Source organism: Panthera onca, chromosome A3, assembly GCF_046562875.1.
Source record: "Panthera onca isolate mPanOnc1 chromosome A3, mPanOnc1 haplotype 2, whole genome shotgun sequence".
Lineage (NCBI taxonomy): Eukaryota > Metazoa > Chordata > Mammalia > Carnivora > Felidae > Panthera > Panthera onca.
In genome coordinates this window covers 111,705,614-111,731,945 of record NC_138341.1, presented here as the reverse complement: position 1 = coordinate 111,731,945, position 26,332 = coordinate 111,705,614, and the positions used below count along the sequence as shown (strand labels likewise).

The 26,332-nt window shown below is 42.3% G+C and overlaps 1 protein-coding gene across 3 annotated transcripts in view; it reads right to left on the bottom strand.

Moving 5' to 3' along the window:
* Nucleotides 1-20,532, bottom strand: part of LOC132666094 (signal-regulatory protein beta-1-like) — a 30,527-nt gene extending 9,995 nt beyond the window's left edge. The window contains exons 1-5 of one of the 3 annotated variants that reach the window (XM_081795318.1): nucleotides 20,402-20,492; nucleotides 4,498-4,827; nucleotides 3,971-4,327; nucleotides 2,960-3,280; nucleotides 2,055-2,393 (exon numbers count right to left, since the gene is read on the bottom strand). In XM_081795318.1, coding sequence (XP_081651444.1) covers nucleotides 2,055-2,393; nucleotides 2,960-3,280; nucleotides 3,971-4,327; nucleotides 4,498-4,645 — 1,165 coding nt within the window. In that variant the 5' untranslated portion in view covers nucleotides 4,646-4,827; nucleotides 20,402-20,492. Of the gene's footprint in view, nucleotides 1-2,054; nucleotides 2,394-2,959; nucleotides 3,281-3,970; nucleotides 4,328-4,497; nucleotides 4,828-20,152; nucleotides 20,299-20,401 lie in introns of all 3 variants that reach the window. The other 2 variants (XM_081795319.1, XM_078444188.2) reach the window with 2 other exon arrangements.
* Nucleotides 20,533-26,332: the final 5,800 nt, after the last annotated feature.

The window sequence follows — 26,332 nt, the reverse complement described above, 5'->3', positions numbered from 1 at the left end:
TGCAAGGCCAAAGACTAAAAACCTAACCCAGGCCAGTCCAGAAGAGGTGGTGTTGATTTGCCTCTTCCTGCCTTCCTGGTTCCGTATAAGACTGACCCCTGGAAATCATATGAGGTCCAAGAATAGGAGGACTCTGAAAGGTGGAAGACGAAGTCAGGCAGTCTAGATGCCTGCAGTCTGGAAGAACACAGCCCCAGGTATCCTGGCTCCACACTCCTGACTCCCCAAGTGCAGAAGGAAGTCCAGGTGTGGCATTCAAACAAAGACAGACTAGTATCAATCATCCTAGCTCCCATTTCAAAAAATGAGGAGGAGCAAAATAAACCCCAGTCAAGCAGAATGGGGAAAAAAAAGAGGAGAAAAAACAATGAAATTGAAAATACACCATAGAGGAAATCACCAAAACAAAAGAGTTTGTGGAAAAGATCAATAAAATGGAAAAACTTGTAGTAATTCTGACAATGAAATAAAAGGGAAATAGTTCCGATATCAGGAAAGAAATATGATATCACTACAGACCCTACAGACATCAAAAGGATACAAAGGTAATATGATGAGAACTCTGTGGGTAGAAATTGGACAACTCAAGAAAATGGACCAGCTTCCTCAAGCATCCACAAGCATCCAATATAAAGTGAAGAATTTGAATAGCCCTAGCTATTCATACTCTCTCTCTGTATATATATATATATATATATATATATATATATATATATATAAAGGAATTGTGGAGTCCCATGTGGTTTCACAGGAAAGTTTTTGCAAGCATTTCGAGATGAAATAAAACCAAATTTGGTACACAGAATAAAGTTTTCGAAGAAATTTTGGAAAATCCGAATATAGGTTCCATTTTAGCTGATAGTGGGAAATTACTGTTAATTTTACAAAGTATGTAATGGTACTGGCTGTGTTGAAAAACAAAAGTCATTAATCACATGACCACACAATTATGGACTCCATTTGCAACTGGATGTGCATCCATGACTGAGTCATTAGTGGACGCAGTTAGGCAGGACCTCTAGTGTTAAGAGAAGTTGTTCTCCCCTTCCTATCTCTCCTCTCCTAGTTGGCAGGCAGGGTCATGGACACTCGGTGACCCAGTGTTGACCCAGCAATGAGGACAGTGTCATGGGGTATGTTAGAAGGGAATGGGCCTTTGAAAGGTCTTCTGGAACAAAGACTCCTGGTAACATGGCTGAAACTCCTCCATATATTATAAGAGCGAGAAAAGATACAATTTGGTCATAGAAAGGGGACCTGTAGGTCTTTGGGACAATGCCCAGCTGTTATCTCTAACACGCTTGTCTTATAGGCTGGTGGTCCCTGTCCTCGGGGACTCAGGTTTCTCTTGATTGGTTTAGCCCATCACCTGGACTAAGGGCAGGACATCTTCTCCATCTGTCCCCCATTGCTCCCTGAGTTGGTCCCGTAAACTTCCAAGCTCCCAGGGTGGTTGTAGCAGATCAGAAATGAACTGGAATTGGCATAAAGTAAACGTGCAGTGAGTAATCATGATTATTGCTGGCCTGTTGTCCCAAAGCAGGGGACAAAGGTGGTTTGTGCTGTGAGCACCCATGGTCACCTGGGAGCCTGGTCGAGACTCAACACTCTGTCCTCAGGGTTCCCGTCCAGAATTTCAGAGTGGCAAGTGCAGACCTTTGCTGAGAAGGGGTTAGAAGGGTGTAAGAAGGATCGATATGAAGCCCAGGTGAGAACAAACAGAAGGAGGAGGTGGCTGGCCTGGCGTGGTGACATAATTACTGTCAGGTGAAGGTGCAGGAGGCAAGATGCTAGCGACAAGATCATCTCCCTCCCTCTGTTGTTTCCTTCTCTAATGCATGTTTATGTCAAAAGATCTAAAAAGCTATGTACCAAAATCTTAACAGTGGTCACTCTTGGAGCATGAGCTTTGGGGAGGGAAGCTCATATCAAAATTCTACTTTATGTCTGTAGACCTCTAGATTATTCTATAATAGGCATGAAAGACTGCTTTTCACATAAAAAAAGAAAAGATAGAATTTAAAGTGCCAGGTCAGTTGGCATCTCGGACTCACCGTGGGTCGTATGGGCTTCCTGGTCCTTCTGGTGGGCAGAGACCACAAGGGTATGGGTTTTGGTGACCACGGGCTGCCCGTCTTGCTGCACCTGGCAGGTGAAAACCACATCTTCCCTGTGGGCGGATAAATTCACCAGGAGCCAGTTCGTCCAGTTAAAGGTCCCATCCTTGTTCTCTATGAGGTTCGAGGCCATTGAGGCCATTTCTGTTCGGGACACGTGTCCGTTCTCCAACCAGGTCAGCTGTAGGCGCTGGGGGTAGAACTTCTTCACTTGGCAAATGACCTTCACCTGGTCCCCTGTCATGGGTTGCTGGGCAACCTCCAAGGTGGGTGGAACTGAAACAGCACAGAGCAGAAGCTCTGACCTCATGGAACAGACACGTCACCGGGGAGGGGGTCGAGAACTTAGCCCCCCCCACGCAGCAAGGGAATCACCCAGATCAGTGCTAGGCATACAGCTGGTGCTCAAACACTGAGGGTAGTCTTTGCATGTGAGTGAAATCCCTAAGCACAGTGCCCAGTACACAGTAGGTGCTCAAGGACTGGTAGCTCCTATTAGGGTAATGATGAGTGAAATCGAGCCCCCAGCATGCATTTGGAATCGAATAACTAGCAAAATCCATGAAATCACCGAGCACACAGTGGCTGGATTACAGTAGGTGCTCAATAATTGGAGTGGCTATGGGAAAGTAAATCGAACTACCTAGCACGGTAGGTGTTCACCCGGAACTGCCGTTAAAACAGGAGGAGGTGACGGTACCCCTGGGTGCCCGGTGGTTGGGAGGGTCTGTCAGGAGGCAGGTTCCAGGGGATGGAAGGCTGGGAGCATGGAGTGGGGGAGGGGCAGGCTGGGAGGCTTGAGGGCCGGAGCTGGGCTTGGGCCGGGGGTGACGGGCATCTACCTCGGAGGGTCTCGGACAAGTTGGCGGTCCCACGAAGAGGAGGGCCCCCCTGCAGGGTCACATGGGCCACCTCGCAGATGACCTGGGAGCGAACGTCCCCCGGGGCCAGCGGCAGCCTGGCTGTGCTGGAGATGCTGTAGGAAGCGCTGTCTCCCTCTGGGTCCACGGTGGTCTGGGAGGCTGCCAGCTCATTCCCGTTTTTGAACCATTTCAGGGTGACGTTTCTGGGGGAGAAGCCGTGGGACTCGCAGGTGAAGCTCACAGTCTGCTCAGGTGTGGCCCTGGCCGTGGGGCCCGACACCACGGGGGGAGAGGGTTTGGCTACAAGAGGAGCATTTACGAGCAGTAAGCATGACTCTGGTCATCCTCAGCAACGACAGGTATGTGACACTGTGCAGAACCCTCGCATGGGTTATGTTTTAGCCCTGCTGATAGTGTTGGGAGGGCGGTGTCGGAGACTGAGTCTGGGGCAGGGCCCGCGTGCAATTCCAGCCTAAGTTCAAAGTCCCCCTTGTCTTCTCTGCCAGGGGACTTCCCACCAATCTGGGCACAGGAAGGACATTTCTGGTGGGTGTCACTCTCGGTCTCCACCTCCTCCTCCTACAGTACCCAGAACAGAGCTTGCGCATAGCAGGTGCTTAGTAAATGCCGAGTGTGGAGGATTCTGGACACATCGACATGAGTGCTATTTGGAGGCAGATGTGAGGATGGGCCTTGTGACTAGCATGTCTCCCAGACTTTCAGTCTCTCATCCTGGGAACCAGAGGGCTGGTCAGGATTGAAAAAAGGAAGAGCTGGGAACCTGCAGACTGCGGTTCCAGATTTTCCCACCGTTTATCAGCCGTGGTGTCTTCAGCAAATAGCAAGGCCTCTCCAGGCCTCAACTTTCGTGATCTGTGGAAGGGGCTGATTCAGGGGCACCCATAACAGCACCTGATCCTTATCTGCTGCTCAGACAGTGGAGGGCATTCTTATTGACTTGTCAGAACCAGGGGACGGAGCGATACTCACCGCTCACGGTGACCTGGGTGCCTGGTCCAGACTTAAACTCCACGTCGGGGTTCCCTTTCTGGAACTTCACACAGTAGTAGGTTCCCGTGTCTTCTGGGGTGATGTTACTGATGCGGATGGAAAAGTCCAGGTTGTTTCTCCTTGTGGCGTCTGTAACATTTGTTACTCGAGGGGAGTGAGGGTCTCCTCTGAAACTGAAGATTAACTCCCGGCCTGGCCCTGTGCCCCTGAACCACTCGACCTTCCCAGAGGGCTGCAGGGAGGTCACGGTGCAGTGAAGAGTGGCCGTCTGTCCGGCCGCCACAGACACCGACTTCTCGGGCTGGATCACCTGCAGTTCCGCCTCACCTGCCACACCTGGGGGGAGAACAAAACAGCTATTTAGCATCCTTGTGCGATCCTGTCCGTCCACGCAAGTGTTTATCCACAACAGCCTTCACTGAGTGCACACCGTGAGGTCAGCACGCTGTGCGTGCATGGCATGTAGCCCTCGCGACGAGCCTGTCACACGAGACCCTGTTACAGACGAGGAAAGCAAAACAGAGAGAGATTCAGTGATGTGGCACACGCAGGCGGATGGCCCCAGCCCTCTCTGAAAGCGTCGTGCTTCGCCAAATGATCCCGCTTGTCTGTGTTCTGGCCCCTTGGGGTGTTACACTCTCTGGTCCCTTGCATTCAGTGGGGCCGTGAGACTTCTTTAGACCATTGTGTGTGAGCGGAAGTGATGGATGTAGTTTCTGGGCTGTGGGTTTAGCTTCTGGAACCTCTCTGGATCAACTTCTCTCTTCCACAAGCACATGTACAGGTGGGGGTCTTATCCATCAATCTGGATATGTGAGAGACAGTGATGGGAAGAGCTGCCAACACATAATAAACATGTAGCTAGCTAAATGAAAGGTAAAGGAGTGTTTAAAATACCTAGGTTTTTTTTACTAGAAAGCAATCATATTATATTAAAATATTTCCTAACGCAGTGAAACAAATGATTAAAAATGTAGTGCCTGAAAACTGCATAAAGGTACGATTTTGTTATTCTGGAGATTAAGAGTCCAAAATTGGTGTTGCTGGGCTCAGCACAAAGGGCAGCTGAGCTGTATTTCTTCTGGATGTTGTTCCTTGCCATCCAAATTCTAGAAGCTGCCCACAATTCTTTTCATCTTCCCAATTTTCTATCATTCCAAATTTTTGCTTGTATTGTTACTTGTCATTCTCTAACTTTGACTTTCCTGCCCCCTTCTTATAAGGACTCTTATGAATAAAATGGGGCCACGGTGATAATCTGGGATAATCTCCTCATGTCAAGAGTCTAACCTAATCATTTTGGCAAAATTTCTTTGGCTGAATAAAGAAAAATATTCACATTTTATGTATATTAAGATGTGGTCATCTTGGAGAAGCCATTGTCCTGTCTCCCACACATGTCTCCCCAGATTGTTACAGAAACCAGTTACCATAAAAAATGAAACGAAACAAAACAAACAAACAAACAAACAAACCCTTTGTATTAGTCCAAATTATACAGGCTGAGAAGGCACCATACTGCAATCTGGAAGAAGGGCTTTTCAAGCAGTGAACTGGTGAGAGTTGTGAAATAAAACTAGAAATCAACAACAGAAGTGAAGTTGAATCTTCTCCAATGTATTGAAATACAAGAACACACTCTTAGGGAAATTAGAGAACACCTTGAGATGAATGGAAATGGAAATACAACATGCCAAAACCTACACTCTGCACTGAAAGCAACCATGGAGGGAAATTTATATTTGTAATGCCGACAGTTGAAGAGAGGAAAGATCACAAGTCATTAACAAGTATACAGCTTAATAAATCAGAAAAAGAAGAAGAATTAACACAAAGCAAGCAGAATGAAGGAAATAAAAAGGACTAATGTAGAGATAAGTAAATTGTGAATACATGAACAACAGAGAAAATCAGTAAACCCAAGAGTAGCTCTTCAGAAACCAACATAGTTGACAAAACTTTAGCTAGATTGAGTAACAGAGAGAGATTGAGAAGATTTCATGAACTGAAATCAGATATAAGAGAAAGACATTATTAAGTATTTTTCTATAAATGCACAGGATTCTAAAAGAGTACATCGAACAATTGTACACCGATAAATTGGAAAACCTAGAGTAAATGGACAAATTTCTAGACACATACCATTTACCAAGACTGAATAATGAAGACTAGAAAAATGAATAGAATATCGCTAGTAAGGAGTTTGAATCAATCAACAATTTCCCAACAAAGAAAAGCCCATGATCATGAAGATTCACTGGCGAATTCTTCCAAACACTGAAAGATAAACTTAACACTAATCCTTTTCAAAGTATTCCCAAAAATAAAAGCGGTAGGAAGACTCCTAAGTTATTTCGGGTCATCCTGAGACTCATTCTCAGGGCAGCGTTATCCTGAGACCAAAGCCAACAAAGGCACTACAACAAAACTACAGACCAGTATCTTGTCTGGATATTGATGCGACAATGCTCGACAAAACATTAGCAAGTACAACTCAACAGCATATTAAAAGAATTATACACAATGACCAAGTGGGATTTCTTTCTGGAATGTAAGAAGGATTCAACATATGAAAATTATACAGTGTGATAGGCCACATTGATAGAATGAAAAAAATAACATAGTCATCATTTGATGTAGAAAATTATTTGGCGAAAGTCAACCTTTTTATGATAAAAACAATAAAAAAAAACTCGGAGTAGATGGAAGCTTACACAAAATATAAAGTCATATGTGAAGAACCTATAGGTGACATCACCTTTGATGGTGGAAATCTGAACAAGGCAAGGATGCCTGCTTTCAGCACTTCCATTGAACACAATGGAATCCTAGAGAATGCAATTAGGCAAGAGAAAGAAATAACATTCAAATTTCAAAGGAATAAGTGAAACTATCTCTTTGCACACGACATGATTTCATGCGTTGCAACCCTAAAGTTTCCACATGTAAAAACAAACTGTTAGAGATAATAATGAAATCAGCTAATGTGTGCTATACAAAACCAACAGTCAAAAATCAGGTGCATTTGTATATGCTATTGATGAACAGTCGTAAACAATTTTGCAAACCATTCCACTACGCACACATCAAAAAGTATAAAATATATAGGAATAGTTTGTGCACGGAGATCAAAGGCCTGTATGCCAAAAAGTACAAAACATTGTGGAAAGAAATGAAATGTGATATAAATAAATGGAAAAACAAATACCGTTTGTGGATTGGAAGAGTTCATCGATACTACCTAAAACGCTCTCCAGATTCAATACAGTCACCTTTTTTTTTTTTTTTTTTTTTTTTTGCAAAATTTCAGAAGCCCTTAAAAATTCATACACGATCTCAAGGGAGCGCAAGCATCAAGCAATCCTTAAACAGACCATAGTTGGAGAACTCACATCCTTTTTTAAAAAATTTATTTATTCAAATTCAAGTTAGTTAATATACAGTGTAGTGTTGTTTTCAGGAGTAGAACCCAGGGATTCATCACTTACATATAACATTCAGTGCTCATCCCAACAAGTGCCCTCCTTGTTGGCCCTCACCCATTTAGCCCATCTCCCCACCCACCACCCCTCCAGCAATCATCAGTTTGTTCTCGGCATTTAAGAGTCTCTTGAGTGTTGCCTCCCTTTCTGTTTTTATCCTATTTTTCCTTCCCTTCCCTATGTTCAATAAATGTGGAATTTATTTCTTAATTTCCACATATGAGTAAATCATATGATATTTGTCTTTCACTGCCCGACTTATTTTACTTAGCATAATACACCTAGTTCCATCCACGCTGTTGCAAATGGCAAGATGTCATTCTATTTGATCACCCAGTAATATTCTATTGTACATATATACCACATCTTCTTTATCCATTCATCAGTTGATGGACATTTTGTCTCTTTCCATAATTTGGCTATCGTTGATAGCGCTGCTATAAACATTGGGGTGCATGTGTCCCTTTGAATCAGCATTTTTGTATCCTTTGTATCAATACCTAGTAGTGCAATTGCTGGGTCACAGGGCAGTTCTATTTTTAATTTCTTGAGGAACCTACATACTGTTCTCTATAATGGCTGCACCAGTTTGCATTCCTACAAACGCTACAAAAATGGTCCCCTTTCTCCACATCCATCCAACATCTGTTGTTTCCTGTGTTGTGCATTTGAGCCATTTTCCCAGGTGTGAGTTGGTACCTCGTTGTGGTTTTTGATTTGTATTTCTCTGATGATGAGTGATCGTTAGCATCTTTTCATGTGTTTGTTAGCTATCTGGATTTTTTTTTTTTTTTTGGAAAAGTATCTATTCATGTCTTTTGCCCGTTTCTTCACTGGGCTATTTGTTTTTCCGGTGTTGAGTTTGATAAGTTCTTTATAGATTATCTGATATGTCACTTGGAAATATCTTCTCACATTCTGTCTGTTGCCCTTTAGTTTTGTTGATTATTTCCTTCACCGTGCAGAAGATTTTTATCTTGATGACGTCCCAATAGTTCATTTTTGCTTTTATTTCCCTTGCGTCTGGAGACATGTGTAGTAAGAAGTTGCTGTGACTGAAATCAAAGTGGTTGCTGCCTGTTTTCTCCTCTAAGATTTTGATGGTTTTCTGTCTCGCACTTAGGTTATTCATTTATTTTGAATTTATTTTTGTGAATGGTCTAAAAGTGGTCCAGGTTCATTTTTTTGCGCATCGCTTTCCAGTTTTCCTAGCAACATTTGCTGAAGAGACTGCCTTTTTTCCATTGGATATTCTATCCTGCTTTGTCGAAGATTATTTTTTTTTTTTAATTTTTTTTTTCAACGTTTTTATTTATTTTTGGGACAGAGAGAGACAGAGCATGAACGGGGGAGGGGCAGAGAGAGAGGGAGACACAGAATCGGAAACAGGCTCCAGGCTCCGAGCCATCAGCCCAGAGCCTGACGCGGGGCTCGAACTCACGGACCGCGAGATCGTGACCTGGCTGAAGTCGGACGCTTAACCGACTGCGCCACCCAGGCGCCCCTGTCGAAGATTATTTAGCTATATATTTGTGGGTCCATTTCTGTGTTCTCTATTCTGTTCCATTGATCCATGTGTTGGTTTAATGGGAGTACCATAGTGTCTTGATGATTCCAGGTTTGTAATAGAGCTGGAAGTCTGGACTTGTGATGCCTCCAGCTTTGGTTTTCTTTTTCAACATTACTTTGTCTATTCAGGGTCTTTTCTGGTATCATACAAATTTTAGAATTGTTTGGTCTAGCTCTAAGAAGGATGCTAGTGTTATGTTGATAGGAATTGCATTAAATGTGTAGATTGCTTTGGGCGATATAGACATTTTGATAGTATTTGTTCTTCCAGTCCGTGAAGATGGAATGTTTTTTCATTTCTTTGTGTCTTCTTCAATTTCTTTCATAAGCTTTCTATAGTTTTCAGCAAATAGATATTTTATCTCTTTGGTTAGCTTCAGTCCTAGGCACCTTATGTTTTTTTTTTTTTTTAAATACAATTGTAAATGGGATTTATTCTTTGATTTCTCTTCTGCCGCTTCGTTATTGGTGTATAGAAATGCAACCGATTTCTGTACATTGATTTTATATTCTGTGGCTTTGCTGAATTCATGATCAGTTCTAGCAAATTTTTGGTGGTATATTTCAGATTTTCCACATAGAGTATCATGTTGCTCTGAGAAGAGTGAAAGCGTGACTCCTTCCTTGCCAATTTGTACGTCTTTTATTTCTTTTTGTTGTCTTATTGATGAGGCTCGAAGTTGAATATTATGTACTATGTTGAATAACAGTGGTGAGGGTGGACACCCCTGTCGAATTCCTGACTTTAGGGGAAAGCTCTCAGTTTTTCCCTACTGACAATAATACTAGCTGTGGGTCCTTGTATATGGCCATTATGATGTTGAAGTATGTTTCTTTCTCTACTTTCTTCAGGGTTTTTATCAAGAAAGGATGTGTGTTTTGTCAAATGCTTTTTCTGCATCCATTGAGAGGATCATATATTTTTCATCTTTTCTTTTATTAATGTGGCATATTATGGTGAATGATTTGTGAGTATTGAACCAGCCATGCAGCCCAAAAATAATTCCCACTTGAGCAGGGTGAATAATTCTTTTAATATACTTTTGAATTCAGTTTCCTTGTACCTTGTTGAGAACTTTTGCATCCAGGTTCATCAGGGCTATTTGGCCTGTCATTGTCCTTTTTAGTGCGGTCTTGCCTGTTTCTGGAATAAGAGCTATTGGCTTTGTAGAATGAATTTGGAAGCTTTCCTTCCATTCTATGTTTTGGAACATTTTGAGATGAATGGGTGTTAACTCTTCTTTAAATGTCTGGTAGAATTCCCCTGGGAAGTCATCTAGCCCAGGAGTCTTGTTTGTTGGGAGATTTTTGATAACTGATTCAATTTCTTTGCTGGTTATGGATCTGTTCAAATTTTCTGTTTCTTCCTATTTCTATTTTGGTAGCGTTTGAGCTTCTAGGAATTTAACCACTTTTTCCAGATTACCCAGTTTGTTGGCATATAATTTTTCATAGTATTCTCTTTTTATTGTTTGTATTTCTATGCTTTTGGTTGTGATCTGTCTTCTTTCATTCGTGATTTTATCTGTTTCGGCCTCCCTTTTTTTTCTTTTTAATAAATCTACCTAAGGATTTATCAATTTTGTTTATTCTTTTTTTTAAATTTTTTTTAACGTTTCTTTATTTTTGAGACAGAGAGAGACAGATCATGAATGGGGGGAGGGTCAGAGAGAGAGGGAGACACAGAATCAGAAGCAGGCTCCAGGTTCTGAGCTGTCAGCACAGAGCCCGACGCGGGGCTCGAACTCATGGACCGCGAGATCATGACCTGAGCCGAAGTCGGACGCTTAACCGACTGAGCCACCCAGGCGCCCCCAATTTTGTTTATTCATTCAGAGAATGATTTAGTTTCAATGATCAGTTCTACTTTTTTGCATATTTGTTTTTTTATAATGTTTATTCATTTTTGAGAAACAGAGTGCAAGCCGGTGAGAGGCAGAGGGAGAGAGGGAGACACAGAATGTGAAGCAGGCTCCACGCTCTGAGCTGTCAGCACAGAGCCCAATACGGGGCTCAAACCCACGAACTGTGAGATCATGACCTGAGCCAAAGTCAGACACTTAACTGTCTGAGCCACCCAGAAGCCTCTGTCTGTTCTACTTTTTTATTTGTTTGCTTTTATATCATTCATTTCTGCTCTAATCTCCATTACTTCCCTTCTTCTGCTGGTGTTAGGTTTGATTTGCTGCTCCTTTTATGTCTCCTTTATGTGTAAGGTTACATTGTGTATTTCGGACCTTTCTTCTTGAGATAGGCCTGCATTGCAGTGCATTGTCTCATTCCAAATGGTTTGGACTGCTGTATTTTCATTTTCATTTGCTTTCATGTATTTATTTCTTCTGTAATTTCCTGGTTAAACCATTCATTCTTTAGTAGGATGTTCTTTAATCTCAGTTTATTTAAGAGCGTTCCAAATTTTTTCTGTGGTTGATTTCAAGTTTCATAGCATTATGATTTGAAAATATTCATGGTATGATCATGATCTTGTTGTACCTGTTGAGGGCTGATTTGTGACCCAGTGTATGGAGAACATTCCACGTGCTCTCAAGAAAAATGTGTATCTTGCGATTTTAGGATGAAATATTCTGAATATATCTGTTAAGTCCATCTGGTCCAGTGTTTCATTCAAAACTACTGTTTCCTTCTTGATTTTCTGCTTAGATGATCTGTCCATTGCTGTAAGTGAGGTATTAAAGCCCCTACAATTAAGGTATTATTAGCAATGAGTTTCTTTATGTTTGTGATTAATTGATTTACCTATTTGGGTGCTCTCAATTTGGGGGCATAAATATTTAAAATTGTTAGAACTTTTTTTTTGATGGATAGATCCCTTAATTAGGATTCAATGCCCTTCTGCATTTCTTGTTACAGTCTTTGGTTTAAAAATCTAGTTTGCCTGATATTAGTATGTCTACTCTGGCTTTCTTTTGATCTCCATTAGCATGCCAGATGGTTCTCCACCTCCTCACTTAAAATCTGCAGGTGTGTTTTGGTCTACAGTGAGTCTCTTCTAGGCAGCATATAGATGGAACTTGTTTTTTTTTTTTTTAACCCATTTTAATCCATTTGATTGGAGCATTTAGTCCATTCAGAGTCATTATTGAAAGATATAAATTTGGTGCCATTGTGCTACCTGTAGAGTTGGTGTTTCTGGTGATGTTCTCTGGCCCTTTGTCGTCTTTGTTGCTTTGATCTTTTTTATTTTTTCCTCCACTCAGAGAGTCCCCATTAAAATTTCTTGCAGGGCTGGTTTAGTGGTCACAAACTCCTTCAGTTGTTGTTTGTCTTGGGAAGTCTTTATCTCTGCTGCTGTTCTGAAAGACAGCCTTGCTGTATAAAGAATTGTTGGCTGCATATTTTTCCCATTGAGCACATTGAATATTTCTTGCCACTCCCTTCTGGCCTGCCAAGTTTCAGTGGACAGGTGTGCTACTACCCTTATGTGTCTACCCTTGTAGGTTAAGGACCCTCAGTCCCTAGCTGCTCTGAGAATTCTCTCTTTCTCTTTGCATTTTCCAAGTTTCATTATGAGCTGTTCAGGTGTTGACCTGTTTTTGTCGATTTTGATGTGAGTTTTCTGTGCCTCTTGGACTTGAATGCCTGTTTCCTCCCCCAGATTAGGGAAGTTTTCAGCTATAATTTGTTCAAATAAACCCTTTTCTTTTCTTCTTCTTCTAGGACTCCTACTGGGGAGTAGGGATATTGCCTTGCTTTATGGAATTACTAAGTTCACTAAGTCTCCCCCTCATGATTTATTGATTTCCTTTCCTTTCTCTCTTTTTTGGTTTCATTATTTTCCATAAATTATCTTCTATTTCACCTATTATCTCTTCTGCTTCTTCAGTCCTCATTGTGACTGTATCGGGTCGGCTTTGCATCTCAGTTATAGCATTTTTTTATTTCAGCCTGATTAGATTTTAGGTCTCTGATCTCTGCAGCAAGGCTTTCTTTGGTGTCTTCTATGCTTTTTCCAAGCCCGGCTGGTAGTCTTATGACTGTTATTCTAAATTCTGATTCAGAGAAATTGCTTATATCTGTTTCCAGCAAGTCCTTGCGTGTGATTTCTTCTTGAACTTTCTTTGGGGAATATTCCTCTGTGTTGTCATTTTGCTAATTTTCTGTCTTTTGCATCTTTTAAAAGCTTGTAAAGTGTCCAGCACCTAAGAGTACTGCTATATTCAAAATATGTCATACACTGTCCAGGGCCTAGAACTTCATGAAATGTCTCTGGTATACGCTGTGTGCACTCTGACATTGTGTTTTGGCTGCTCTTTCCCACTGTTAAGTCTTCTGCAGAGCTCCTCCTTGCTTGTAGTGGGGATTCTTTAGACCTTTAACTAGGTATGCTTTGGTTTGCGTGTTGAAGTAAGCCTGGAAAAGTCAGGGGGGAAAAAATCCTGAAAACAAACCAAAACAAACCAAAAAGGCTGATCTCCTCCGAAAATAAAAGGGATGGTAAGAAAACAAGACAAAAATAAAGAAACAAAAAAAAGGGGGGGAGGAGAATCAAAAAACTAAGACTGATTCCAAAGGAAAAGAAAGGGGAAAAAAAGAAAAAAGAAAAGAAAAAAAATAAAAAGGCTTATCTAAAAACAAAAGAGCTAGAAAAGTAAATGGAAAAAAAAAAAAAAAAAAAGCAAGAAACCATGAGGCTGTCTCCAAAAGAAAAAAGGAAGAAAGAAATAAAGGGAAAAATGTAAGCCTTATCCTATTTCCAAAAGTACTGGAAATACTTGGTGTCATATCCAAGAAATCATTCCCTAATCCAATATCATGACCTCAATATAGCTGTGTTTGAGCCAACTATGAAAGCCCAGGGTCCCCCTACTTCTCTGCCATCTTAACGGATAGTAACTACTGGAAATCGTAGGTGTCATTTTGAAGCACTTAATCTTTAGTACAGTTCGTGTCTGGAGGGAGCTGGCTAAGCTGATCTTGTGAAGGAGAGGCTGGCTGCCTGGGTCAGAGTCAGTCTTGCCCTAGTAAATAAGCATTTGTCATACCCAGAGCCGGGGTGGGGACAGATGGGGTTTTGTGTGAGTAGGTCCCGCTTCCACTGGGGGCCGCTGCACTGCTCTCTGAAGTCCCACTGTGTTCTCATGGGGAGAAGGGGGGAGGGAATGGCACCACCCCAATCTCATCCCAGGACTGGGGATCTCACACTTCCCGCTGTTCAGGCAACCCTCACAGAATAATGAAGGCACTCAAATTGCCCTGCACCATAGAAATCCTTTTTTTCTTTGGTGTGGGACTGGGATTCAAAACCTGAAGTCTTAAAGGACCCAGCACTATGCTGATCCAGTCCTGTCCTCCAGGGGTAGAGCCTCTCCAGACTGTATCTGGAGTCCCTTGTCCCTCAAAAATAGTCCCCTGCCTGCACAGTGCATGAAATCTATGGTGCAGCACAGCAAAAAGCAGCAAAAGTTACATTCCCCTTGGATGTATCTTTGTCCATTGATAATGAAAGGCCTTTCACTGATGCATGCAGGGTCTTTGGTCCTCGGAGAAGCAACATACTCTCTTCCAAAAGTGCTCCAGGAAGGGGAATGTTCTTTTCCAACGCACCTTGGAGATCCCTACGCTCCCAGGCCAAATCCTTTCTCCCCAGGAGCTCACACCACACCTCCACCCAGAGAAAGTCATGCACTTCCCAAACCTCAGAGTTTGAGCTCCAAATGCTGTTTGCAAAAAATCCCTGTGACACTCAGTACATCCTTCTCCACAGTCCATGCTCCAGAGAGCTTTTCCTCTTGTGCAAATTCGATGCTGCACTTTCTCAACCCATCTCTCTTTCCCTTTTCTGTCTCCGTGGAAAGGGTTGCCCTCCTCTCCATGGCAACACTATTTTTCTCTCACCCACTTCACGTCCACATACCTCACACCTGCCACACTGTCTCCTTGCAACTGAGGAGATCCTTCTGCCACTGCACGGATCAGTTTCTTGGGTGTTCCAAGTGTTCTGACCTCAATATAGGTGTGCTTGGAGAACTATGAAAGCCCAGGGCCTCCCTACTTCTCTGCCATGTTAGTTCCTCTGAGAACTCACACTTCTTGATTCCAAAACTTACTACAAAGTGTTATAGTCAGATTCCTGTGGTACTGAAAATATCATAGAGATATAGAGCAATGGAATAGAATAGAAAGCCTAGCAATAAACCCACACATACGTGGTCAAATGATTTTCGACAAAAGTGCCAAGATCATGCAACAGGGGAAAGAACAGACTCTTCAACACAAGTTGCTGGGAAAACTGGATATCTACATGCAAAGAATGGGGTTGAACCCTCACCTTTCTCTATATAGATGAATGAACTGAAATTGGATGAGGGACCCAGCACTATGTTGATCCAGCATACATGTAAGAACTAAAACTATAAAATTCAGAGAAAAAAACCTGTAGACAAAATTCATGATATTGGATTAGGGAATGATGTCCTCGTATGACCCCAAAAACACAAGTAACAAATAAAATAGTATACAATTTGGACTTTATCAAGATTAAAAACTTTTGCACAGCAAAAGTCAATAGACGATATCAAAAGTGAAAGGAGAACTTACAGAAGCAGAGAAAGTATTTGCAAAGCCTATGTCTGAGACAGGATTAATAACCAACATATGTAAAGAACTCCTACAACTCAACAACAAAATAACAAACAGCTCAATTAAAAAATGACCCAAGGACTAGAAGAGCTATTACTCCAAAGAAGATATTCAAACCGTGAATAAACCCATGAAAAGATGCTCAACATCACTTGTCATTAGAAAAATGAAAATCAAAACCACAATCCCTTTGAATAGCTTTTATCAAAAACAAAACAAAAGAAAGAAACACCAAAATGAATACAAGAAAATTAAACTTCAGAAAATAAAGATTGAGTAAGCTATGGAGAAATTGCAACTCTTGTATGTCATGGGTAGGAATATATAATGGTGTAGCCACTCTGGAAACAGTGTTCGTGTTCATGTAGAATTTACCACAGGATCAACCAATTCCACTCTTAGGTAAATACCCCCGAATTAAAAGTACGTACTGAGATACTTGTACATCCGTGTTTATAGCAGCATGATACATGATAACCGAAAGGTAGCAGAAAGAATTCATATCTATGCATAAATGGTTGGATAAACAAAATGTTGATGTAGACACATACAATGGAATGTTATTCAGCCTTATTAAGAATGGCCACCTGATATGTTCCCTAATTGGATGAACCTCGAAAATATCATTCTAAGTGAAATATGCCAGAGACGAGGACAAATACTTGATTCCGCTTACGTGAAGTATCTAGAAGAAACAGCTTCATAGACACAAGGAAGTAAGATAGAAGTTACTGGTGGCTGTGGAGGAAGGAGGTGTGGGGAATTCTTGCTTAATGGGTGCAGAGTATCTGCTTAGGATGTTGAATAAATTCCTGAAAGGTACAGTGCTACTGGCTTCACAACTATGTGAATACCAGTGAATTGTATCCTTAAAAACGATTGATGTGATACAGATTTTATGTTATGTATATTTTAGCACAATAAGAAATACGTACTGAAATAAGGGGATCACCCCATGTAGTGCCTTTGAATTGGACTAAATGACTCAAGGAAAGAGAAAATGTGTTGTTCTAGGGGCTGGTAGATTTGAGAAAATTGCCCTTGAAGGGGGAGATAGAACCACGGGAGTAGCTAAAGCAAGGGCAACAGCAGGCTTCAAACTCATGTTCTGAACAGAGTTGTGGGCGGTCAGCTGTGTCTGGACAATGAGTTATGCCTTGAAGGGACACCAGTCACGTTTGGGGCCAACACTGAACTTCAGGGGCCAGATTATGCAGCTGGATTTCACCGCCTCCGTGACAATCTGGTGGCTGGAGACCTAGAGAAATACACAATCGTTCCTTCTTACTTGAGATGTCCTAAAAACTTCAGCAGGATATAAATCAGAGGAGCAGGTTGCTGCGACACCACACTTACATCCTGTGTTCTGTTTATTTCTCAGCTACTCCTCGGGGAGAAAATTTGTGGTTCGTTCTTGCAGCGTGTGAGCTGGGAAAACTCTGGCAGTTAGCGGTATTTGCAACTAAACGTGTCTCCTAAGGAGAGACCATGCTATTACCGGCAAGTCTTGGGTGTGCCAGGAAGATCGGGTACTTTGGTTTGTGAGTCTGGAGAAGGAGATTGGGGCCATGAAGCTGAACTGCTAAACAAAAATGGGAAGAAGTAGGACTGCATATGGGAGGGAGACATGGAGAAAACAAGGGAGGGCAGAGGTGAGAGGGATCAGAGCGTCAAGAGGAGCCAAGGAAACGTGTCGACTCTGCCATCTGTGTGTTTATAATTCTCATATTTCCATCATGGGGCCAGGCCTTGCTCCTTCTCTCTGGATTTGTATGTCCAGCCAAGACTCAACTTCTTTCTTAGATGGAAGCAAACCTCTCACTGTTAACACTGTCCCCAACTGAACTCCTCGGTTTTCCCCCACATCCTTGTACATCTCAGATGAGGCACCTTATTCTCCGAGATGCTCCGGTCCAAGCCCTTGGGAACCAACCTCTCTTTCCACCCCAAATCCTATGCATCAGGAGATCCTGTTGTCTCCCCTTCTGTCTGTACCCACAATCTGACCTCTTTCCCCCTCCTCTCCTGGCTGCTGTCTGGGTGCAAAATGCTTTTCCTTGTTTGCACGAACACGACGAACTCTTGAATGCTCTAGTCGCTTCTGTCTGTGCCCTATGGCGTCTAATCTGAACCAAATGCTAGCATAAGTTAAAACTCATGGTGGATCATGTCATTTCTGTCTTCAGAACCTTGCAGTGGCAACCATTGTACTCAGAGTGAAAGCCCAAACCCTTGAACAGAACAGGAGGATTCTACTCTCCTGCTGTTCCCGTGCTGTTCGGGAAGGCTCTTCCCCCAGAAGATCACATGGCTCACACCCCAACTTCTTGTAATCTTTGCTCTAAACTCCCCGTTCAGTGATGCCCACCCAGGCTACCTCTTTAAATACATCCCACCCTGAAGAGTCTCTCATTGTCTTCTCCAGCTGTACTGTCATGTTTTTCCTTAACACTCATCACTTGCTAGTATACTATGTGATTTACTTATTTGGTATGTCTGTTGTTTCTTTTCCATTTCTCCACTACAATACAACTTCCGTGAGGGCCACTGCTTTCCCTCTTTTAAATTTTTTTTTTTAACGTTTATTTATCTTTGAGACAGAGAGAGACAGAGCATGAACGGGGGAGGGTCAGAGAGAGAGGGAGACACAGAATCTGAAACACGCTCCAGGCTCTGAGCTGTCAGCACAGAGCCCGACGCGGGGCTCAAACTCACAGACCGCGAGATCATGACCTGAGCCGAAGTCGGATGCTCAACCGACTGAGCCACCCAGGCGCCCCTGCTTTCCCTCTTTTAATAACCAGTATGCCCTAAGCTCATGTGACAGCTCTTGGCACCTAGGAATTATCCAGTAAATATTTGGGTCATGTGTGAATTGCCCAGTATAACCCCTTTCTGAGACCCTGCCATCTATTTTCAGTGGAGAATTTCTCGGAAAAATATATCAGAATCTGGGTTTCCCATGAAGAAGACTTGGGGGAAAGTGCCGGAGAGAAGCAAACCACAAATGCTCTGTCTTCCCCACATCCTACCCTTCCCTCCACCCATTGGCAGATCTGCAGAAACCTCATGGGGATGGAAGTGGGGCCGTAGGGTTTGAGAAGAGCCATGGTTAAGCCTGTGAGATCTAGAATCAGACTGCCTGAGTGCAAATCACCACCCTGCCATTCACCACCGAGTGACCTTGGACTTTTCTGTGCCTCCTTTTTTGTCTGCGAGCTAGGGGGGACGTAGTGTCTACCTTGGATACAAAGATCACAGGACATAACAGACGCGTGCATTTCCAAGTGGGTGTTGCACGTGGTGAGTGCTCAGGAAATTGGAAAGTTATTTACACATGAGATTTCTTGAGGCATGTAGGCGTCAGCTGACACTAGATGATTGGGATCAGGATGTGAATATGAATAGAATTGCAGGTGCAGATCATACAGGCAGGAGTCCCCACATACTCTACCCCCTTTTTTCCTCCCCACCCCGGTCCAGCATGGAGGAGGACCTTCAAGGTAGTAATGCACAAATTTCTCCTCATTTTACCTAGAGGGAAGTTTGCTTGTCCCAATACCTGGTGGTGAGTGAGCAGTTAGTTTAGAGAAGTAGAAAAAGGGGGTGAGTAGCTGAGAGACAGGGAACCAAACACCTGTTCAGTGTGCATTTCTTTTTTTTTTTAATTTTTTTTTTACGTTTATTTATTTTTGAGACAGAGAGACAGAGCATGAACGGGGGAGGGACAGAGAGAGAGGGAGACACAGAATCCGAAGCAGGCTCCAGGCTCCGAGCCGTCAGCCCAGAGCCCGACGCGGGGCTCCAACTCACGGAACGCGAGATCGTGACCTGACCCGAAGTCGGACGCTTAACCGACTGAGCCACCCAGGCGCCCCTCAGTGTGCATTGCACATAGAGTGGATGCGATGTGAAGAGAACAAGAAGGAGAGTGTTGTCAAATATCCCATATGTTTGCATATTCACTTGTGCGTACCCTTTCTCAGGTACTCCTATGTGTACACACAGACACACACACACACAGACACACACACGCACACACACACAAGTGCATTCCCAGGTATGTATTAAGTGTAGCCTAGCAGCTAGTATATAGATCATTTTGAGGATCAAATGAAATTGTAATACAGGTTAAAAACTCAGCAAAATATATGGCGCATAGGAAACATCCAGCACATCGTTAACCAAAGTTTGGGAGGACACACAGCAGAACTGGAACTCTGGAGACCTCGGAGTGTGCTAAGTGATGCCTCTTCTTCTGTTTCCCTCTCTGTATTTTCTGATGTTTGTTTAGTTAGCCTCCACCGAGAAGCCGAGCAGCATAACACGGTGAAAAGAATGAACCGTGGAGCGGGGTGGCCTGGACGTGAATCCCGGCAGCTGTACTGACTTAGGTAGGTGACACTGGGCCAGTTCCACTCTCTGCCTGAGTTTCTCCATCTGCCAATCGGGAGTACAGTCCTAGCTATCAGGCAGGGGTGTTGTGAGAATTAGATCATTTAATACCTACAAACTTGTCCTTGTGGCAGATTGAAGCCTCCACTGTCTGGATGCCTCTGGTAACAAGCTGTAGGTGATGGATGCATAGAGGAAATGCTCAGATCCCCGACTTCCTGCTCTCAGATGACACCCAGTCCTTGGTCTTCTGTGGCAGCCCTGGGTAGCACACCTCTGGTTACCTGCAAGCCCTTGATGTCCAGGGACATGGGAGGTGTTGTGGGATCAGGAAGAGGGGGTTGTACCCCAAGGCAGTGCTTACCTGTGAGTCCCAACAGCAGAGCCAGCAGCAGGTAAGGAGGCAGGTGGGGCCCGGAGGCAGGGACCAACATCATGGCGGCCTGAGGACCCTCTCTCTGTGCAAATGTGTGTGCTGGGGAGAATGGGCCTCTGTTCTGTGGTGAAAAAACCCTGCCTCCTTCCGTGATTAAGAGGAAGCACCTATGGTGGGGTGATGGCTGTGAGGCAGCAATCTGCTTCTAGATTGTGAAATAGAAGTCAGGCAGAGAAGGCCTCACTTGGTGAAGGGTCCTCTTTTCTTTTTCAGAGAGCGTAGAGAGGCCCAGGAGAAATGATGCTTCCCTCCTACATGGGGCCTCTGTCCCCATCCAGTGGGTCTCCCCTGCCCGCATCTTGAGGCCCCAAATTGGGTGTAGAGATTATTTAGAAAAATTGATAAGAGAAAAGAATTTGTATGTGCTCTCCTCCAACCAAAGAAAGAGGAAGTGGGTTATATGTCCCATAAATCACACTCCCAGGCATTTATCTGAGCAGAGAAGACCATGGCCTCACAAAAACCTCGCGTGAATATTTAAAGCATCTTTCTTTGGCATAGGAAGTAAAGGGAAACATCCAAAATGCCCAGGAATTAGGGAATGCTTGAACAAACTAGTGGATTCATACCAGGAAACACTTCTCAGCGCTAAGAAGGAATAAATTATTTACATGTGCACAACTTGTAAGTTTCCGAAGGCATTATGTTGAGTGAACAAAATCAATCTCAAAACGTCACGTACTGTGGGAATCCACTTACACAACATTGTCGAAGTTGTAGAGAACAGATGGGCATGTGCCAGAGGCTTGGTGTGGTGGGGCAGGTGGGCACTATGAAAGGGTAGCACAAGGCAAACCTTTGCAGCCACGGAGTTGTTCTGTACCCTGAATGTGGTGGTGTTTACACCAAATACACATGAGCGGAAAGACACAAACAAAAGCTGGGGATGTTACAAGATTGAGCTATAAAACACAAGGCCTTTGTCATTATAATCTGCTGAATGACTATGACATTAGCCAAAATTAACGTGGGGGTGCCTGGGTGGCTCAGTCAGTTGAGCATCCGACTTGGGCTCACGTCATGATCTCACGGTTCGTGGGTTCGAGCCCCACGTCGGGCTCTGCTGAACAGCTCAGAGCCTGGAGCCTGCTTTGAATTCTGTGTCTCCCTCTCTCTCTGTTCCTCCCCCACTCATGCTCTGTCTCTCTCTCCTTCAAAAATAAATAAAAACACTAAAAATAAAAATAAATTAAGGTATGTGGCACAGGGTCCAGAAAACAGACCATTGTATCCTCGTCATCCACGGTGGGACATCAGTGAATAATGCCTAAGAGGGAGATGTCTAGAAGTGACAGTGTCAGCATGCTATAAGAGACCTGCCTGTAACTTCTAGAAAAATCAGTTAAAAATAATCAGAAAAGGGCGCAAAATGGTTGCCTTTGGGGTGGAAAACCGTGGAAGGTAGGAGGCTCCAGCTGTCACAGGTAGTGTGTATAGAACCATTTACCTCGTAAGCCGTGTGCGTATGTAACTTTGATGAAGGTAAAAGCTAATCTGGGGTGAGTTGATTGACGTTATAAGAGCTCACATAAGAGAATGTCCATGCTGTGAGCACTAGTACGAGTTTGATTAGTTTGCTGGACAGACTATCGACGTTAAAAGCCACTTATAATCCTATACAACCTCCCAAACCCAGTGTAGACAGTAATAATAAGTTTTAAATTGTTTAAAATAAATAATTTTTAAAGATGCTATACTAGAAACTGGAAAGTAGTAAAGACAGCCCTAACGAGGGAATTGAGGTATCTCATGTCTGTGAGTTGCAGAGCTCAGTATCGGAAAGATGCCAATTTGCCCAAATGAATATATAAAGACAGTGCAATCAAGCCATATTTGTAAAAGGGTTTGCGATAAAAGTTGACGACGTGATTCCCAAATGCGTGTGAGGCAAGGAGAGCCGCAGCCGTCCCAAGCGACAGGACCAGGTGGGAAGGTTTGCCCAAAAAGAGGTATCGAAACAAGTTCTAAAGCCGTCCTAATTAGAGCAGTTTAAAAAAAAAAATACATTTTGCGTAAGCGAAACCCTTGTGGCCGCTCGTAGATATTCTTTGATGGAACGCTTGGTCAAATCTGTGCATTTAAAAAATGGGATTCTTTGTCTTTTTGCCATGTTATCGTTAGAGTCCTTTAAATACTCTCTCTCTGGTGTCGGCAAACTGGCCAGACAGTAAATGCTTTATGCTCGTGGGCCGTCAGGTCCGGACCACTATCACTTCTGTCTGACGTTTCAGTCTGAAAGAAGCCACAGATAATAAAACTTGACTTGCACCAACAGCCGGCCGTAACTTGCCCACCTCTGTCCCAGATACAAGTCCTTGAGCAGATTCTCTTGGCAAACATTTTCTCCTACTCGGTAACTTTCTTTTTCTTTTCATTAACGGTATCTTTCGAAGAATAAAAGTTGAAATTTTCTGAGCACTGGGTGTTGTATGGAAACCAATTTGACAATAAATTTCATATATTGGAAAAAAAAACATTAAAAAAAAAGTTGACATTTTCATGAAGTCAAATTGATCGATGGTTTCTTTGATCGATTGCACTTCTTGCGTCTTATCTAAAAATGTCTCTGCCAACCCAAGATCATTAGGATTTAGTTTTGGTTTTTTTCCCCCAGTTTCTTCTAGAAGTTTTATGGTTTTAGGATGTAAATTTATGTCTGTGACCCATCGGATCATATAAATTTGTTCTTAGTATTTTTGTGTATATTGTACAGTAATGTTTCTATAAGGTAATATTTTTAAGACAATATTAGATTTTGTGTATGTTAGAAGGAAATGGTCAAGATTGTCCTTCCTCCTCTTCTCCTTCTCCTCCTCCTCCTTTTTACATATGAATATCTAATTATTTCAACACCATTTGTTGAAAAGGCTAGCTTTTCCACATTGAATTGCATTGGCATTTTTGTCAAAAATCACATGCCCAAATATGTATTACGTATGGATCCAATATTTTTGCTTTTGCTCCAGGGCAAAATTTATTTTTAAAATAGTTAAAAAAATTGTCATTATCAAATTTGACATACAGTGCTATATTAGTTTTAGGTGCTCAACATAGCACTATGACAATTCTGTGCATTGTGCAACGCTCACTATAGTAAGTGTAGTCACCGTCTGTCCCCATACAACATTATTCCAAAACCATTGGTTGTATTTCCCTGTGCTGTACGTTTATCCCCATGACTCATAGGGCAGAGTGATTTTTTTTTTCCAAAGTTTTATTTAAATTCTCATTAGTTTACATACAGTACAATATTGGTTTCAGGAGTAGAGTTCAGTGATTCATCAATTACATTCAGCCCCCAGTACTCATAACAAGTGCCTTCCTTAATACCCAAGACCCCTCTAGCCCATTCCTGACCTGCCTCTATCAACCGTCAGTGTGTTCTCTGTCATTAAGAGTCTCTCATGGTTTGATTCCATCTCTCTTCCTTTTTCCCCTTCCCACATGTTCGTCTGTTTTGTTTCTTAAATTCCATATATGAGTGAAATCATGTGGTCTTTGTCTTTCTCTGACTTCTTTTGCTTAGCACAATATACCTGGCTCTATCCTCATCATTGCAAATGGCAAGATTTCATTCTCTTTGATGGCTGAGTAATATTCTGCTGTACATATATATCTTTTTTGCTTTTATTTGTAATTTATTGTATCAAGCATTTAGGAACTGATTTTGAAGGATTTAACACAAATACAGGCTCCTTGCCAGTTTATCAATCCAGGAAATGATAGAGGTTGAAGGAATAGTGGAGCAGTTCTTTTCATATATTGTGTAGTTATTACAAATATTTTGAATAGTTCATTACTCAAGAACAATTACTGAACTCCTTCTATACCTAGACCATACACTAGTTTAACAGATACACAGAGAGAAGCCGAATAATAGCTCTCTTCCCCAAAAGAATCACAGCCTGATGAGAAATTTCTAAGATACACCACTGTTTTTCTCCATTGGCCCTTTGACAGTTTTGCAAGCAACCACACTATCCCTGGAGAAGTGGCACTTACACGTCTGACGGATTCAGTCGTATGTTTGGTTCAATTCAGATAGAGTTCTCGTCGTGCCGATGGCAAACTCCTTGCTCTGTATTTGTGCCCTGAGTAATGGGATTAAAACTCTGTGCCTGCTGACAACACAGTATATCGTAGTGAAGAATTCTGTGCAAGTGTATAATCCTATCTGTGGTACCCTCAGCAATAAATGATCGCTGAAATTTGTGTAGCCACTGGAAACACAACTCTAAGACCATGTAAGTCTATTTATTTCATAACTAGCTCCGTGTTTGACTACTGGTAGGTTTGACTGGTATCTGTTTCACTTTATTTAAAACTGTTTGTAAAAAGTTTAAATATTTCAGAAGCACCCTAAAAGCATAAAAGTGCGAGGAAAGTGTTATCTTCGTTGAGTTTAGAGCTTCTCATATATTGTTGGTAGACCTGTATTATATAGGAATCAATGGTAATTGATGTATGAATGTAGTGGAACGTAAGAATTCCTATTTAAAGAACCCCCCCCCCAAAAGCAGTTCATGACTTGGAGGCCTCTATCCACACTGAAGAGTTACCTAACCTCACAGTGCAGAGTCATGTTGAATAACATTCGTGGCCCCAATGTACCGATTCTATTTGTGGTGAGCTGGGAAATTAAGAGCTTGAATTAAATGATACATTTAAATATTTTTCTTGTTTTAATTTAAATTCCATTTAGTTACTATGTAGTGTAGTATTGGTATCAGGAGTAGAATTCCTCACTTACATATAACACCCAGTGCTCATCTCAACAAGTGCCTTCCTTAATGCCTGTCAACCATTTAGTCTAATATATATATATATATACATATATATATATATATATATATATATGTATATATATATATACCAAATATTCTTTATCAGTTCATCAGTCAATGGACATTTGGGCTCTTTCCATAATCTGGCTATTGTTCATAGCACTGCTATAAACACTGGGGGGCATGTGTCCCTTCGAATCAGTGTTTTTGTATCCTTTGGATACAGACCTAGTCGTGCAATTTCAAGACCACAGAAGAATTCTATTTTTAACTTTTGGAGATACCTCCATACTGTTTTCCAGAGTGAATGCAGCAGTTTGCATTCCCACCAACAGTGCAGAAGTGATCCCCTGTTGCTTCCTGAGTTGTTCATTTGAGCCATTCTTACAGGTGTGAGGTGGTGTCCCGTTGTGGTTTTGTTTGTATTTCACTGATGATGAGTGATGTTGAGCATCTATCCATGGGTCTGTTAGTCATCTGAATGTCTTGTTTGGAAAAGTGTCTATTCATATCTTCTGCCCGCTTCCTCACCGGATTACTTGTTTTGGGGGGTTTGGTAAGTTCTCTATAGATTTTGGATACTCTCCCTTTATCTGATATGTCACTTGCAAATATCCTCTCTCATTCCATCAGTGGCCTTTAAGTTTTGTTGAGTGTTTCCTTTACTGTGCGGGTTTTGATGTTGAGGTCCCAATAGTTTGTTTTTTGCCTTTGTTTCCTTTAACTGCAGAGACATGTATAGTCACAAGTTGCTGTGGCCAAGGTCAAAGATATTGCTGCCTATTTTCTCCTGTAGGATTTTTGATGGTTTCCTATCTCACATTTAGGTCTTTCATCCATTTTGAATTTATTTTTGTGTATGTTGTAATAAAGTGGCCCGATTTCATTCTTCTGCATGTCGTTGTCCAGTTTTCCTAGCATCATTTGCTCAATAGACTTTTTTCCATTGGATACTGTTTCCTGATTTCTTGAAGATTAGTTTGCCATACATTTGTGGGTTCATTTCTTGGTTTTCTACTCTGTTCCAATGATAGGTGTCTGTTTTATGGCAGTACCATACTGCCTTGATGATTAC